General features: G+C 49.8%; 1 protein-coding gene across 1 annotated transcript in view; it reads right to left on the reverse strand.

Moving 5' to 3' along the window:
* Positions 1-3470: 3470 nt before the first annotated feature.
* Pkp1 (plakophilin 1) overlaps positions 3471-14356 on the reverse strand; it is a 44862-nt gene continuing 33976 nt past the window's right edge. Inside the window, exons 7-14 of the mRNA XM_075987420.1 lie at positions 13229-13343; positions 11439-11594; positions 10727-10903; positions 9461-9614; positions 8959-9145; positions 8386-8470; positions 6898-7004; positions 3471-5814 (exon numbers count right to left, since the gene is read on the reverse strand). Of these exons, the coding sequence (XP_075843535.1) occupies positions 6930-7004; positions 8386-8470; positions 8959-9145; positions 9461-9614; positions 10727-10903; positions 11439-11594; positions 13229-13343 (949 nt within the window). The 3' untranslated portion in view covers positions 3471-5814; positions 6898-6929. The remainder of the gene's footprint in view (positions 5815-6897; positions 7005-8385; positions 8471-8958; positions 9146-9460; positions 9615-10726; positions 10904-11438; positions 11595-13228; positions 13344-14356) is intronic.

The raw sequence follows: 14356 nt of genomic DNA on the forward strand, positions 1-14356 counted from the left end.
GCCAGCATGAAAAAAATCCTTTCTCTCCCCTCTCCTTCCCTCTTTCCCTCCCCATTCTCTCTCCCTCTCTCCCTCTTCTCAAACAATATTACCAGATTCTACATACACACAAGTCACATGGATCATAGGAATTCCCATGAACTCAGCCTTTCTGCCTCTCTAAACCACAAATGAGTGACGTGGGCACATTTGGGCCAGCTTCATGGTGTCTGTGTTGTCATTTAGAAAAAGCAGCACGCGAGAGAAAGCCTCCATGCGACAGAGCTCCGTGGAGGGGTTTTTATTGGGGGAAAGTAAATGGGAAAAGGGGTTCGGGGAGAGGGGAGACTGGTGACAATCTGGGGAAGGAGTGGAAGAAGAGAAGAGAGAGACAGAGACAGATATAAAGAGGGAGCGATGGAAAGTGAGCAGGACCCTTTAAAGGGGAACTTAGTGAATGTGCACAGGAGGTGCTCTTAGTGGCGACAGGTGAGGTCATATACCCTGCCTGAATACTAACAGTCTGTCCATGTCAGTGTTCACCCTGCTTATCGTCACAGGTGAGGTGGTCAAGTCTCTATCTGTCGCCTGCAGTTTAACTGTCCTCCAGGAAAACATGGTTTTCAGAGTTTCAGAGGCTCCAGAGCTATATACATGGGCTTATTGTAGCCGAGGCTAGCCTCCAACTCACTCCATAGTCAAGGATAACCTTTATTTAACTCCTGATCCTCAGTCTCAATCTTCCAAGTAGTGGGAATGCTGAGATTACAGATGTGTGCTAGCAACCATGCCCAGCAGAAGCAAATCTTAAAACTTGTTTGCTAATCCATCAGCTTTCTTTCTTTCTTTCTTTCTTTCTTTCTTTCTTTCTTTCTTTCTTTCTTTCCTTTCTTTCTTTCTCTTTCTTTCTTTCTTTCTCTCTTTCTTTTCTCTTGAGACAGAGTCTTACTTTGTAGTCCTGTAGACCAGGCTGCTTTTGAACTCACAATCCTCTTGCCTCAGTTTCTCCAGTGCTGGGATTGCAGGTATATATCATCACACCTGGTTTTATGCAATGCTGAGGATTGAACCAAGAGTTTTGTGCATGCTAGGCAAAGACTCTACTGACTAAACTTCATGCCCCAATGCCCCAACACTGTGAAATTTCTTACTGGTTGAGTAAAGGAGACACTAGTATATTAGAAGCTTAAAATGTGGGGTTCTCTACTGAGCCCCCGTAGCAGGCTTCTCAGCTTTCACAGGCTTCCTCAAGATGGCCAGCCTATCTCTCGGTGATATACACACATGCTGCCCCAGCTGATGTCTGCAGGATGACTAGCGAGGTTGGGGAATATGCGCTGGGGTCATGGAGACATTTCTTGCCTTGAAGCCCTTGGCTCATTAGCTCCGTGTTCTAACCAACCAAACCTGCCAGCTCTAGACTGGATGATGCGCACAGCAGTTCCTGGCATCTGACAGACAGTCTGTAAATCAGAACTCTCATTCTCCTGCATGTCTGCACAGCAACCATCCCTCATAGGATGTGCAATCCTACGCTGTCTCAGGGCTCTGTGAACCCTGATTCACTGGGGATCTGATAGTGCGCAGTCTGCCTGCCTCCTCCGCAGTCTTCCCTATCGTGTTCTGATGCTCAGGACTCAGGAGGCCTGGGTCCGGGCCAGGCTGGAGATTTCTGTAAACTCCCTGTGTGACTCTGAGCTGGTTACCTTCTCTCGGTTTCCCCTCCTCTATTGATTGGAATTTGATGTCTTGTACTCTGCCTGGGTTACTAAAGAGAAGTACAGATCCAACCAGAGAACAATGCCTCAGGGGTCTGAAAGTGAAAGGGTCATTGTGTGGCTCTTCAAAGAAGAAGACGGTTGCTCAACATCTGTTCTTCCCTTCTCCAGCTGCGCTGGCAGCAGAATGCACTGTTTTTTTTCTTTGTGTGTGTGTGTGTGTGGAGGGGTTGACTGATGCTTTAGTTCCCTGATTCATGGGGGTGCCCAGCCTGACACCAGGTCAGTAGCAAAAGGAACAAGAGGAAGTGACTTCGAGGTCAGGCATGAGGACACGTGTGGACGTGGGCTCTGAGACTCAGCCTCCTGATCTCTTCCTTCTCACCTTTCAAACATTCCATGTGCTTAGTGTCCCTTTGTTCTTGTCCATCCGATCCTAGAGCCCAGGCCCTCAAGGGCAGCTGAATCAGGACTTCACAGCTGTAGTCATCTGGACTCCTGTGCCCACATCAGGTACAATACTGAATTTCTACACTGTTACGATTTCCCAATCATCATATGTACTGGAGTTCTGGGAAAGTGGGACAATGGATCTATAAATTGCACAGACATAAAGACGGTAATGCCATGTGGCATTTTGTGTTGCAGCATAGTTGCAGTGGGACAGCAACAACCAGGCACACAATAGGATTGGATGAATCTTGCCCACATGTTGTTGAGCTAAAGCTAGAACAAATAAATAAATAAATAAAACCAACAACAACAAAAACCCCCCAAAAAACAGGATTTAGCATTGGCAGTCTTTCTATAAAGCTCAAAATGACAAAATTAAAATATAGTGTTAGAAGTCAGGGTAGTGCCAGGTTCTCCTTGGGGTTGGACAGAAACAGGAGGGGCATGAGGAAAGCTTAAGGGTTTGGTTCTTTACCATTTCTTGGTCTGGGTGCTGTTAGTTTGAAGGTCATAGCTGTGTATGTTTTAAATAGTGGGATTTTGATCTCCAAGTTGTATTTTAATGAAAGCATGAAGACAACACTGATTTTGTATTTTTTCTCTGTAGATTTGACCCGCTTTTTGCAGTCAGCACAAGCTTGTAGGTCCCAAAGCGTTTCCCAAAGCCTTAGTCTAGCACATCTCATGTAGGTCATGGAGATCCACAGTCCATCCTGAGTGCTGCTCAGCGCCTTTCCCGGGTCCATTACCAAACACCGTGATATCCCAGGATGCTTTAATGGAGGCCTTCTTAGCCTTCATTCCTCTGGGATGGGAAGAGTTCCCTGCATGGATTTCCTTAGCATCTCCCCTTCTCAACCCAGGCATCCCTGGTTCTTACAGGTGATGATGACCCTCAGCCCATACCATGCCTGGGGTCCTCCATATCCTTTGTGCTACGACTCTCCAGAAGCTGACATGGAACCTATGCAGCGTAGACATTCTGGAAACAAGGACCCCTAAGTATCCCCCCTTGTAGTTTTCTTCCCTACAGACCTCTGCCTGGATGGATGGGGTTGTGCTCAGAATGACTTTCCCACTTGTAACCAGGGTAGCATCAATTGGATTTTTTTCCCTCCTAAAACCCTACCTATCTGCAAATTAGGACTGCAATCCCAACATCCTGGTTCTCACACAGGTTACAGGGGAGCAGGTATCTATGAATGCCCTTGGGTGACATTTTCATAGCTTGCTTGATATGTAGTCAATAAGAGGAGGCATTGGAGATAAGGCCTTCATCCCTTAATAGTCACCCAAATAATACAAAGCTTGACACATGTTCAAAGAAACACTATCAATTTATTGATTTTCTATATTTCAACAAAGCAAATACATGGTGTATCATACAAGGAAACTGGGCCTGGCAAACACAAGATTCTCATATAAGATAGAGCAAGGAGAGTAAGGACTGGAGGGAGACTCCCAGAGCCTGCAAGCCCAAGTCCCAGTCAGGGCTGGGTAGACACACACAGGCCATCCTTGGCCTCTTGGGTCCTTGGGAGAGGCGTGGGATCTGGGTGGTTGGTCCATCTCCCACCGGGCAGGCTGCTGGTGGCCAACAGTTGAATCTCTCACCGGAGATCCAAAAGTCAAGGAAGACTTTCTCTTTGATCCTCAATTGTAACTTGTTTTAGGCATGGAAATAGGAGGTCAAGTTGATATAAAACACTAAGATAGGTCTGTGTCTGGGCACCCACTTCATCCCCAAAGCAAAGGGTGGGCCTCCCAAGTCTTCCTCCTAGGGAAAGGAAAGCTAAGGCCCTGGGCTGCAGGAAGTGAGGATGTTGCTCGGAGTCTGTAACAGTTCCTCCTGCTGACTTGGATGTTCTGCAAGCTTCTCTCCAGCTTACTTAGAAAGGGGACGGTCCCTAAAGCCCAGGACTGGGCCTGGGGCCTGGAAGGTTTCATATACCATTGCTCTCTAAGTGCTCCCGTAGAACACTTCCCAGCATGGAGCAGTGTGCCGATGGCATGCTCTAGGAAATGGATTGTTTTGGATCCTAATGACTGGCAAGGGAGATTCAAGGACAGTGTCGTGGGGCAGCATCCCCACATTGGTATTGGAGGAGAGGCAAGGCAGGAGGCAGATTCCAACACAAGTCAAACTGGGAAGGGTACGGCAGACTCAGGGTGCCAGAGCACACTGGGTGAGATAGTTTAGGACGCCTCTCAGGGACAATGTCCTCGCGTATCTGACCTCCATCTTTAACGGACAGATCTTTTACTAGGCCATCCTGAGTCACAAGGGATTTTTACAGTCTTACTGCTGGGGTGAGAAAAGGGGTGGGCCAAGGCACACTCTATGTCCTCCCTGAGAGAAGTGTGACCCTGATCATTCTTGTCTACCCAGTGTTAGCCACACCAGCTGAGAGGTGCTAGCCTAGACATGAGAGGCCCTGGGACTCAGCTCTGTCCCATCCCGCCATCTGTCCTAGGGACCTTGACACAGACAGACCCACTTACAGGGTTCTCAGGGGCTCTTTTGCTACTGCAGTGCAAAGTCTGGGGTCCTGGGGCTGACTGCCTTCACCCCGATGGGCCTCTTTGTTCCACAGGGCCAGTGTGCAGACAGGACGACGAAGGTTTAGGGAGAAAGAAGGACAGCTGATGGCTGGGATGTGAGCTGACTGATGCAAAATAGGACATTGCCTTCTCCTGGTCCATCCGAGCACATCCCCTCCCTTCAGCCTCTGGGACCCCCAAGCACTCTCTCACCTGGCCCTCAGCAGACTGGGTCTGAGGCACATGGCAGATAATTTCCCGTTCTCCCTTGCTCTGTGAGAAGCCTGAGTGGGCAGGTACCTGCTCCGGCCCATCCCTTGGGGAGATGGGAACAAGCAGCCATTCCAGAGTTCTTTGACTTTGGGCACTTTTCTTGCTTTCTTTCTCCCAAAACAGCTGCTTGTAGTTTTTCTGAAATCGGGGGCTCTGCTGGCTAAGCTTCATGTGGGTGCAGAACCCCAAAGAATGGTAAGTCTGTCTCTCTGCTCCTAGTCGCTAGCTAAGCACATGACATTATCCTGCATCTTCTGGAGCTCCCTTCTGCCTCTTAAGAGGGAACATTAGCCTTGGCTACTGTCCCTTCTTCTGCCATCTGGGCAGTGGCAGAGAAAGGCTACTGAACTCTCTGTGGCTTGACTGGCAAGGGCCCCTGTCTGGACACACTGTATTTCCAGCTAGCCAAAACCACACATGGCTCCTGTCTAGGGGGGAGACATGGAGAGTCCTCTGTGCTGTCTGTGAACTGCAAAGAATCAGCGAACCTAGCCTGTTGCAGTTGTTGGTTATGTTGTTAGGCATTCACACGCACACACATACACATGCACACACACACATGCACGTACATACTTACATTATACACATTATATATATACTGTTTCTCAGAGAAGAAAGTATTGACATCAGATATAAGCCCCTTTAACTCAAGAAAGTCCCCCCACCCAACCTCCCAAACCCTCTTGCCTCCCAGTTCCCCTAAGGAAAAAAAAAGAATCAGAAATTGTTTCCATCATCCACAGTTTTCAGGTTGCTCTTGGTTGCATCTGAACGTCTCCAAATACTGCACCGGATGAAGCAGGTAACCCATCCTTAAGGCCTGAGGTCTTCTGAGCTGGGTTGTGTCTTCCTAGAAAGAGAAAATATCAAGTTATGGTATACTGAAAGGTGGGCCTTGGTAGTGTATGCCTGCAGTTCTAAGTTTTTGGTTAAGACAGCAGGATCACATGTTTAAGGTCAGTCTTGGCTACAGAGCAAGTCCAAAGCTAGGCTGGGAGAGTTAGGAAGACTATCTCAAGATAAAATATGTAAAATATAAAACATAAGAGTTGAGGTTAGAAGCCAGTGGTAGAGTATTTGCCTGGAATATGTGAGGCCCTAGATTAAATCCCCCAAAACCATGACGTGCAAGGTTACACAATGTGCGGGGTTTCATGTGGTGAGACATTGCCACACAAGATTGTCGGACCCATGTAATACACAGCTTCTCCCTCACATCTTCCCAAAGGTGTCTGCTTCAATGCTTAGCTGTGACTCTTGATTTATCTGTATGAGAATCCCTTCAGATACCCATCTAAAATTACATTTTCTGCACCCCACTTAAGGGCTACTTACAGGCTATCAAGTCAGAATTGGCAAGATGGAAGGCCAGAACGTGAGTAGCAAGCATTCCAGTTGATTCCAGAGAATATTCAGCTTGCAAAGCCTTGACAGAGTATTGGATTTGAGTGTCTGGTCTCTAGAACCATCAACTGGAAACAAAGCTTGTTCACACCAAGCGTGTGCAGAATGAGAATGGGCTTTAAGAAGGATGAAGGGGCTTGAGGGATAGCACAGTGCTCTTTCACAAGCCTAGGGTTTGATTCCCAGCACCCCTGTGGTTCACAGCTGTTCCTAACTCCAGTTCCAGAGGATGTATACCTTGGATACCTGGCACACATATGGTGCACAGACATACATGTAGGCAAGATACTCATACACAAAAAAGTAGAAATTTTTTTTAAAAGGATGGAAAGTAAGTTATAGCTGACCTAACCCAAAATGCCACTGTATGACTCCATTATTACATAACCCACCTGTGAGTGGCTCTACCTGGTCTGTGCACTGGGTGACCAACACCGTTATACCCAGTAGTCCCACACAGATCTCTGGCCCTACCAGTGTTAATAAAGCATTACATGTCCCTAATGTGGTTGGGCAGTCTGATTCTCACCTGCAAGGTGAACTTGCTTGGACAGTCTCTTCTTAGAACCGGGAGGTGAAGTTTCTGAGGCTGTTGGCCCCAGCTATGGTTCCCAACGTGTTCCTATCGAAACCTTGCTGCAAGAGGAGAAACAAACACATGATCCATCATGGGACAACAGTGTGAAACTTGATGCCTGGTCAGGAGCCACTTTTCTGGGTTTATCTAGACTCTGAAACACGCCAGTGTGCTCTAACCATGATATTCATAGGCCTGGGCTACAAGGGGCCTGATTGTGATGTTCGTAACACCACGAACATCAGTGTGTTCGTGAATTACATTTGGCATTCCTCTTGCACATTTGAGTTTTCTAATTGAGTTTGCAGAAATCAAGCAAGGAAGTAGAGTTCTTTATTTTTGAGAAATGATCTGATGTAGCACTCTCCACATAGCCAAGGGTCCTGGCTAGTTGTACGCCAACTTGATACAAGCTGGAGTTACCTGAAGGGAGGGAACATTAATTGAGAAAATGCCTGCATAAGATCCAGCTGTAAGGCATTTTTTAAATTAGTGATCAATGGGGGAGGGCCCAGCCCATTATGGGTGTGGCCATTCCTGGGCTGGTGGTTCTGGGTTTTAAAAGAAAGCAGGCTGAGCAAGTCATGGGAAACAAGCCAGTAAGCAGCATCCCTCCATGGCCTCTGCATCAGCTCCTGCCTCCAGGTTCCTGCCCTGTGTGAGATTCCCCTCCAACCTGTTTTTTGGACATGGTATTTCATCACAGCAGTAGAAACCCTAGGCACCAATGACGGCAATGAATTCCCGAATCCCTCATTACCTCCCAAGAGCGAGGATTACAGCTGTGTGCCACCGCAGCTGGCATTGCTAGGTCTCAGACAGTGAGGACAGGCCTAGTAGCTCTCCAGTGCCAAAGGCACAAGTGCAAACCCTTGAGCTGAAACTAAAGGGGTTCTGTTGCTGAACTCTGAACCTCTCTAGGACATGCTATGCTCCCAAATGGCTGGTGTGCCCTTTGTCCATCCTTGCTGCCTTGATCTAAGCCAGCAGTTCTCAGCTTTCCTCATGCTGCAACCCTTTGAGACATTTCCTCATGGTGTGGTGACCCCCAACAATAAATTTATTTCCATTGCTACTTCATAACTATAATTTTGCTGCTGCTATGAATCATAATGTAAATATCTGCTAAGCAGGATGACCTTAGGTGACCCCTGTGAAAGGGTCGTTTGACCCCCAAAGGGGTCACAACCCACACTTTGAGAACCACTGCTCTAAGTGTTCTTACACTGGGCTTCTCTCCCATCTCCTCCACCCCCCGGCTGCACGGCAGATCTTCTGGTCAGAGCCCCCGCTCACACTCCACGGCTACCCACATCTGCTCTGACTCACCCCCTGAGTCAGCCTCACCTTTAGGGAGTGCACGAATCTTTCCCTCCCTTCCCAGTACAGGGTAGATGTGGGAGGGGCCTAGGCAGGAGGGCCCCTGGTAGATGCTCTTACCTGCCTGAGGACACCTTGCAGCTCCTTGCTGGCCCACATGTCAGACAGGAGTAGCCGGGCAGCCTCTGCAGCCTTGGGTGAGGCACTGTGCAGGTGGAAAGTGGGTTTGTGAGGTGAGAATACCTATGACACAGAAACACCCCTTCCCTTGCCAGCCCCCTCTTTAGGGTCCAGAGATGTGGGGATACCCTGAGTGCATGAAAGAAGAACCCAAATGGGGGTAGTGAGCCTGAGCCATTATACAGTGGTACATCTCATCCCCGGCCCATCTGGAGGCACCCTAGAGGTTAGTTCCCTAGCCCTGAATGAACAGAGCCCTAGGAAGCAGAAAAAAAGTTCTCATAAAATCGGTCCTACTATTCTATGTCTCCTGCTGAACCCTGGACAGCCTGGCGTCCCACACGTCCCCCAGCTAAGAAGTGTGCTGCTCTATCCCCTCTATGCATCCCTAGGGCCTGGAGTCTGAGTGACATCCCCTCGGCACTCAGCTTCTAGAACTTCTTCCTCATCCCGTCCCCTGCCTCCCCGGGTGCTACAGCGTGGGGAGGGGACGTGCGCCCCCTCTCTGCCCACCTGTTGCGACACAGGTTGAAGACATTGTTGATCATGCTGCTGGAGAAGTACTGCTTGGCCAGCTGCGGCTGCGAGGTCATCAGGTTCCTCACGGTGTAGCAAGCCGAGGACAAGATGTCTTCAGAGTTGCTGGTGTTGCCAGTGTGGCTGGTGAGGAGTCTGGTTACCTCCGGAAACACCTGGTTTCCTAGAGAAAAGGGAGTTGAGAAATGGGGTCAGGATTGCTGTGGAATAGCGGAGAGATTCTTTTGGGGGCCTCAGTAGCCATCGTCCTCTTCCAGGCGGCAAGCAAGGTGGCTCCTCAAGGACTCGTAGGACCCAAGGATTTCTGGCAACTCACCCATCAAGTGACAATTCCCTCCTCCCCCCACACCTCTCTTGGGCCAAACTCTTCTCAGAATACACATACTATGGAACAGTTTGAGAATGACCTTCTAGAAGGCTCTAGAAAACACAGGCACCTGTGTGTCCTATGAGGAAGGAGGAGGGGACAGCATCTTACCCATCATTCTGTGCAGCACGGGGTGGCGGGACATGTTGCTCAGCAGAGAGGCCCCGGACCGCACCACATCTGAATTGCCAGATTGCAGGAGGCGGGCGATTTGTGGCAAGCCCTTTTCCTTTAGCCCAATCAACTGGCTCATACCACTGGACATCTACAAGAGAAGACCCAGGGAGGAGCTGGCCTGTGGCCTCTGGGCACCACGGTTAGGAGAGAGGCAGATAACACCAAACAAGAAAACCTGAGCATTTTCTCTTTCATCTTAAAGTTGGGAGGAGACAGAATTGCTCCTATGAGTGACTACGGAACAGCAGGCTCCACCTGCCCCTGACTGGTCCCGGTGCCTAGTCAATCTGAAGCTCTGGTGGGTAGGCAGGGAAGTGTCATTTCTCTCACTCATGGTGACCCAGGATGGGTGTCCAGACTGGCAGTGTCCCATCCTTGCTCACTGTCTCACTCCTCTGTCTCAGACACCTCCTTCTTTCGTGTATCTGTGGGCACGAGACCATGCCGCCAAGGGCATGTGACAATTACGGAAAGCCCACTTCCTTTCAAACTCCCCAACCTCTACAGAGTCCAATCCACACTAACTGAGGGCTTGCCCAACACCAAGCTGGCTCAGAAGGGGTCTGGGTCACCATGGAGATAGAACTGGGATCCCTTGCAAGTAATCTAGCTTATCTGGGTTGCAAACCAACATCCTGGTGTGAACCTAATCCAGGCCAGTTTGGTGTCCTTGAGAAGCCCAGCTTCCTCCTCTAAGAACCAGAGAAGTTATCTTGACCCTCAAAATACCCATGTCTACTGTTCCCCAAGTCTCTTTTGTCCCAAGTGCATCTGGAGAACAAAAGCTGGCCATCCACCAATATCCTATGGCTTTACCCTATGCCATCATGACCTTAAGCCCCAAAGCTGATTCTGTCACAGCTTTCTCCAAATCTGCCATGTCTCAAACTCTGTCTGCCAGTTCATCAGACAGGGATTTCTCTTGCTAAACACACTCCTCATTCCTGTCTCCCACTGTATACGGAGCCCAAGTAGTCAGCACCACAGGACAAGAGATTAGAGTGTGGCCATTACCCAGGAGTTCTCGGAGGGCAGAGGTGTGTCTGCCCCATCACTGCTCTGGTAACCAGCCCAAGGCCCACCATGCTCACATCTGCAGCTCGAAGCTTACATGGAGCCAGATGTGTTTGAGAGACTCAGGCAGGGAAAGGACAGACTGGTGGAAAGAACAGGGAATAATAGGAGAGTGAGCGTCCTCACCAGCCCCTTGCTGGCTGTCAGGTTCTGCAGGGCCCCAGCACAGGCCTCCAGGGTTGCATCCTTCTTGCTCTTGCCCATGAGGTTCAGGTAGGTGCGGATGGCATCTGAGTGGTACAGCCAGCTGCTGCCCTTGGGGTTGCTCTCCTCCTCGGGAAGGGGGCAGTCGTAGTTATTGTTCTGAAGACGGACAACAGGTTAGTGAGGGGTCTGGTGAGGTAACACACTCCAGCAGTGTGCCTCTCCCCCAGTTTCAGGTTGTGGGTTCTGTGGAGAAGGATGGGATAAGACTGCTCCCTGCACCCTTTCTTCTGAGCATTCCAGAACCCCCCACAAAATGAGGGGTTCTCTAGATGGTCTCCGGGAAGCATCACAGGAAGGGTGCTCCAGGGTAGCTGCATCCCTGAGCCTCCACATAGGTTTGGCAACAAGATGCTGAGAATTTTAGTTACTTTGGGATCTCCAGGCTGGTCTGGAGCCCAGCTTCTATGTTCTGACTGTCGTCTACAGCATCTTTCTTAAGAGATTTGAGGTAGTGGGAACCCTTGCCTAAGATGGAAAGAGTTCCATTGTTTCCTAAGTGCTCGGCAGTCAGAGAAAGACAAGGATGATTTCCGCATTATATAAGAAGAGGAATGGAGGCCTGCAGAATGGGGGAGGTAGACCTGGTAGGTGCTGGGGGATGGGCCCTGGCTCTGCAGTGGTCACGGCTCACCATCATCTTGTCTCCCCTGTTGCTGAAGCAGCCGGTGGAGGACTTCTCAGTGTAGGTGTTGCGAGCATTGTACTCCAGTTGGCGGTAGCGGGTGGGCACCTCGGCATCCAGGCGGTAGGAGAGGTTATGCAGGATACACATGCAGTTCTCCACGGACTAGGGGCAAGCAGAGAGCGCCTGAGTCCTGTCCAGTCCTCACAGACTGCTGGGGCTGCCACCCACCCCGAGTATTCATAGTGAGCTGCTCCACCGTCAGTCTGGAAGGATCTCTCAGGCACACCCTGGGGACTAGCCACAATTCCTCCTCTGCCACTTCCTGGCTGTTTGAACATGTATAATAACTCATCTTTGTGGGCCTCAGTGTCCTCAGATGTAAAATGGGCTGTTCTCACTTCACTTGTCCAGTGGGGGAGATTATGCACTAGGTCCCCAGTTCTACACCCACAGTACGAGCCAAACACAAATTGAAATGATTTTGAAAAATCTAAGGGATTCCTGAGTACAGATTTCTTTCTTGGCACTTTAATAACTATTCATTTGACATTTCTATTGAATTAGGGTTCATAAACAACATATGGATGACTTAAAGTGTACAAAGGAGTGAGTACAGGTTATATTTAGATACTGGTCATTTTATAGGAGGGCTTGAGACTGTGGCTTTGGGTGTGAATGGGGATTTGGAACAATGTCTGTGGTTACTGGGGGATGATGGCACAGGAGGAATACCAACCATGGGGCCTTGCACATAGTACACACAGCAGGCAGGGTGACCATTTCCATGGCTACAGACCATGTGTGGGCCAAAAGGCAAAAAGCATCTCTGTCCTAAAGCAACTTCCTTCAGAAGCAGTCCTAACTCCTAGTTTTAAAAGCATCTAGTCACTGCTGTCTTTCCTGTCCCTTCTTCCCATGATCACTCCTCAGTCCCCAGCATCAAACGTCTTGGTGCATAGCAACAATGAGACCTGGGACTCGGGATTTCACAGAGGTCCCAGGGCACAGGTGCATTGTCTTTTGGTGAGCCTCCAGGCTAAGGGCTTGGGGTGGCAGATTTACCCCTAGACAGGGCCTGGTCCCTGTTGGGGTCAGGGTGAATCTGACTCCTATTGGTTAGGGTTGTCCAGGCATAGGAGATATACACAGATCAGGAGAAAGGGGGATAAAGGCACTTTGTCCTGCAGCTTAATGATAAGGTTGTTCTCAGAGACCTTGTTACCCCTTCCAGTGAAGGAAGCAAGAGATAGCACTTTCCCTTCATTAACCTTCCTGGTGACCTGGGTGTGGGGACTAGACCTCACTAGACCTCAGTGCCCTGAGTCACCGTCTGGCTATTGTGGGGGTACCTTAGCCCCCAGTTTATCTTTTTTCCAAGACCCGTCCTTTCAATTTGTGCATGATGCTGCATCCAGCAATCTAGAGAAGGCGGGGACGGGGGGAGCTTGCCAGTGGCTTTTCTGGAGTTACTGGAAGGAGTTATATCTTGGAAAGGACACAGGGTCCCTGGGAACATGTTCATGGGCTCAGCACCACATTAACAGTGTGGCCCCCGAGCTCAAGCAGGGAACACCTGCAAGCTCTAGATGTCCCCTCCACTGTTCCTGCCTCTGCTCCTGTCACTGAGATAGATTACAGAAGCATCCAGAAAGTATAACCCTGACTTGTGGGTTCTCGAAGAGAGAAATGTCAGGACCAGGAGAGTTCCTAACAAACATGTGTTCCTGGGCTTTGCAGTTATGGGCAGAGACGTTGGGGCTGGAGATAGGGGTGTCACCAGGGGCCTGCACCCTCACCTTGTCATCGCAGCGGCTGGCAGCCACACAGTTCTGGACGTAAGCCATGAGGGAGTCAATGAGCCCAGAGTAGTTCCGCATGGTCTGGCGGCCAGCATCAGCAGAGCTCAGGTTCCTGCAGGAGAGGACCAGGGAGGAGGAGGAGGATGCAGGTGGGGTGATGAGGAGGCAGGGCAGGAGGGGCAAAGTGTCACGGGGACACATGGGGAAGAACAGCAGAAAGCACAGGGCAGAATTTGGAAGTTGTGGCAGAAAGAAGAAGGAAGAAGAGGAAGGGAGAGAGAAAAATGAGGGAAAAGGAGAGAAGGAAAAGAAATGATTTAACCTTATCTGCCTGCTCCTGGCTGACAGGAGTCTCCTCTGAACTCAGTTTTCATTGTTTCTGTGATTTAGTCCCTTGACACAAGGCTCTCCTTGGCTCCACTACATGTGACAGCCCTGCTCCTACCCTCTAGTGGTCACTTGAGGGACAGGCATTGGAAATGCCAGCATGCTGTCTTTGCCTGAGTAAGGCAAAGCTGAGGGGGTGCTGGACCAGAGCTAGCAGGAGTGCAGGAGGGAGGCTAACCTGGGGTTCAGATGTAACTACCTCTTCCAAAGGTTGTGCTCATTCCCAAGCCCTGTGGGTCCTCCTGCCCTAGGCAGTGTGTATGGTGCATGTATAGGATGCGTGTGTGTATATTGTCACACCCAGGAGCCATGTGGCCCCATAAAGTCCTTAATTGCACTGGCTTTTCATCTACCCAGCCTCTTTGCCCTTTGGAAGCTGTGGCTGGAGGCTGGCTGGCTGCGAGAAGAGCAAGCTGAGACACAGACGCATATATCAACTTCACCCCTATTCTGGCAGTTCTTTGTGAGGTTCTGAGGGACAAGCTCCATTATAGCAAAATGAGATCCTAGAAGGGAACTCACTCCATGCCAGCACCCACCAGCAGCACATCCAGATCCCACCAGGGCTTTGCCACACCCTGCCGTGGAACTCAAACAACTTTGGGCAAGGCAGTACCATCTCCATGCCAATGAACATGGCAAATGTTTTCAGCACTTGGGCGGGAGGTGACTCATAAAGCAGCCAGTCAGCAGACTTTTGCATAAAAGAATGCTCTTCAAGATAGTACAAGAAATACC

The sequence above is a fragment of the Microtus pennsylvanicus genome, chromosome 10 (assembly GCF_037038515.1).
Source record: "Microtus pennsylvanicus isolate mMicPen1 chromosome 10, mMicPen1.hap1, whole genome shotgun sequence".
In the NCBI taxonomy this organism is placed as follows: Eukaryota; Metazoa; Chordata; class Mammalia; order Rodentia; family Cricetidae; genus Microtus; species Microtus pennsylvanicus.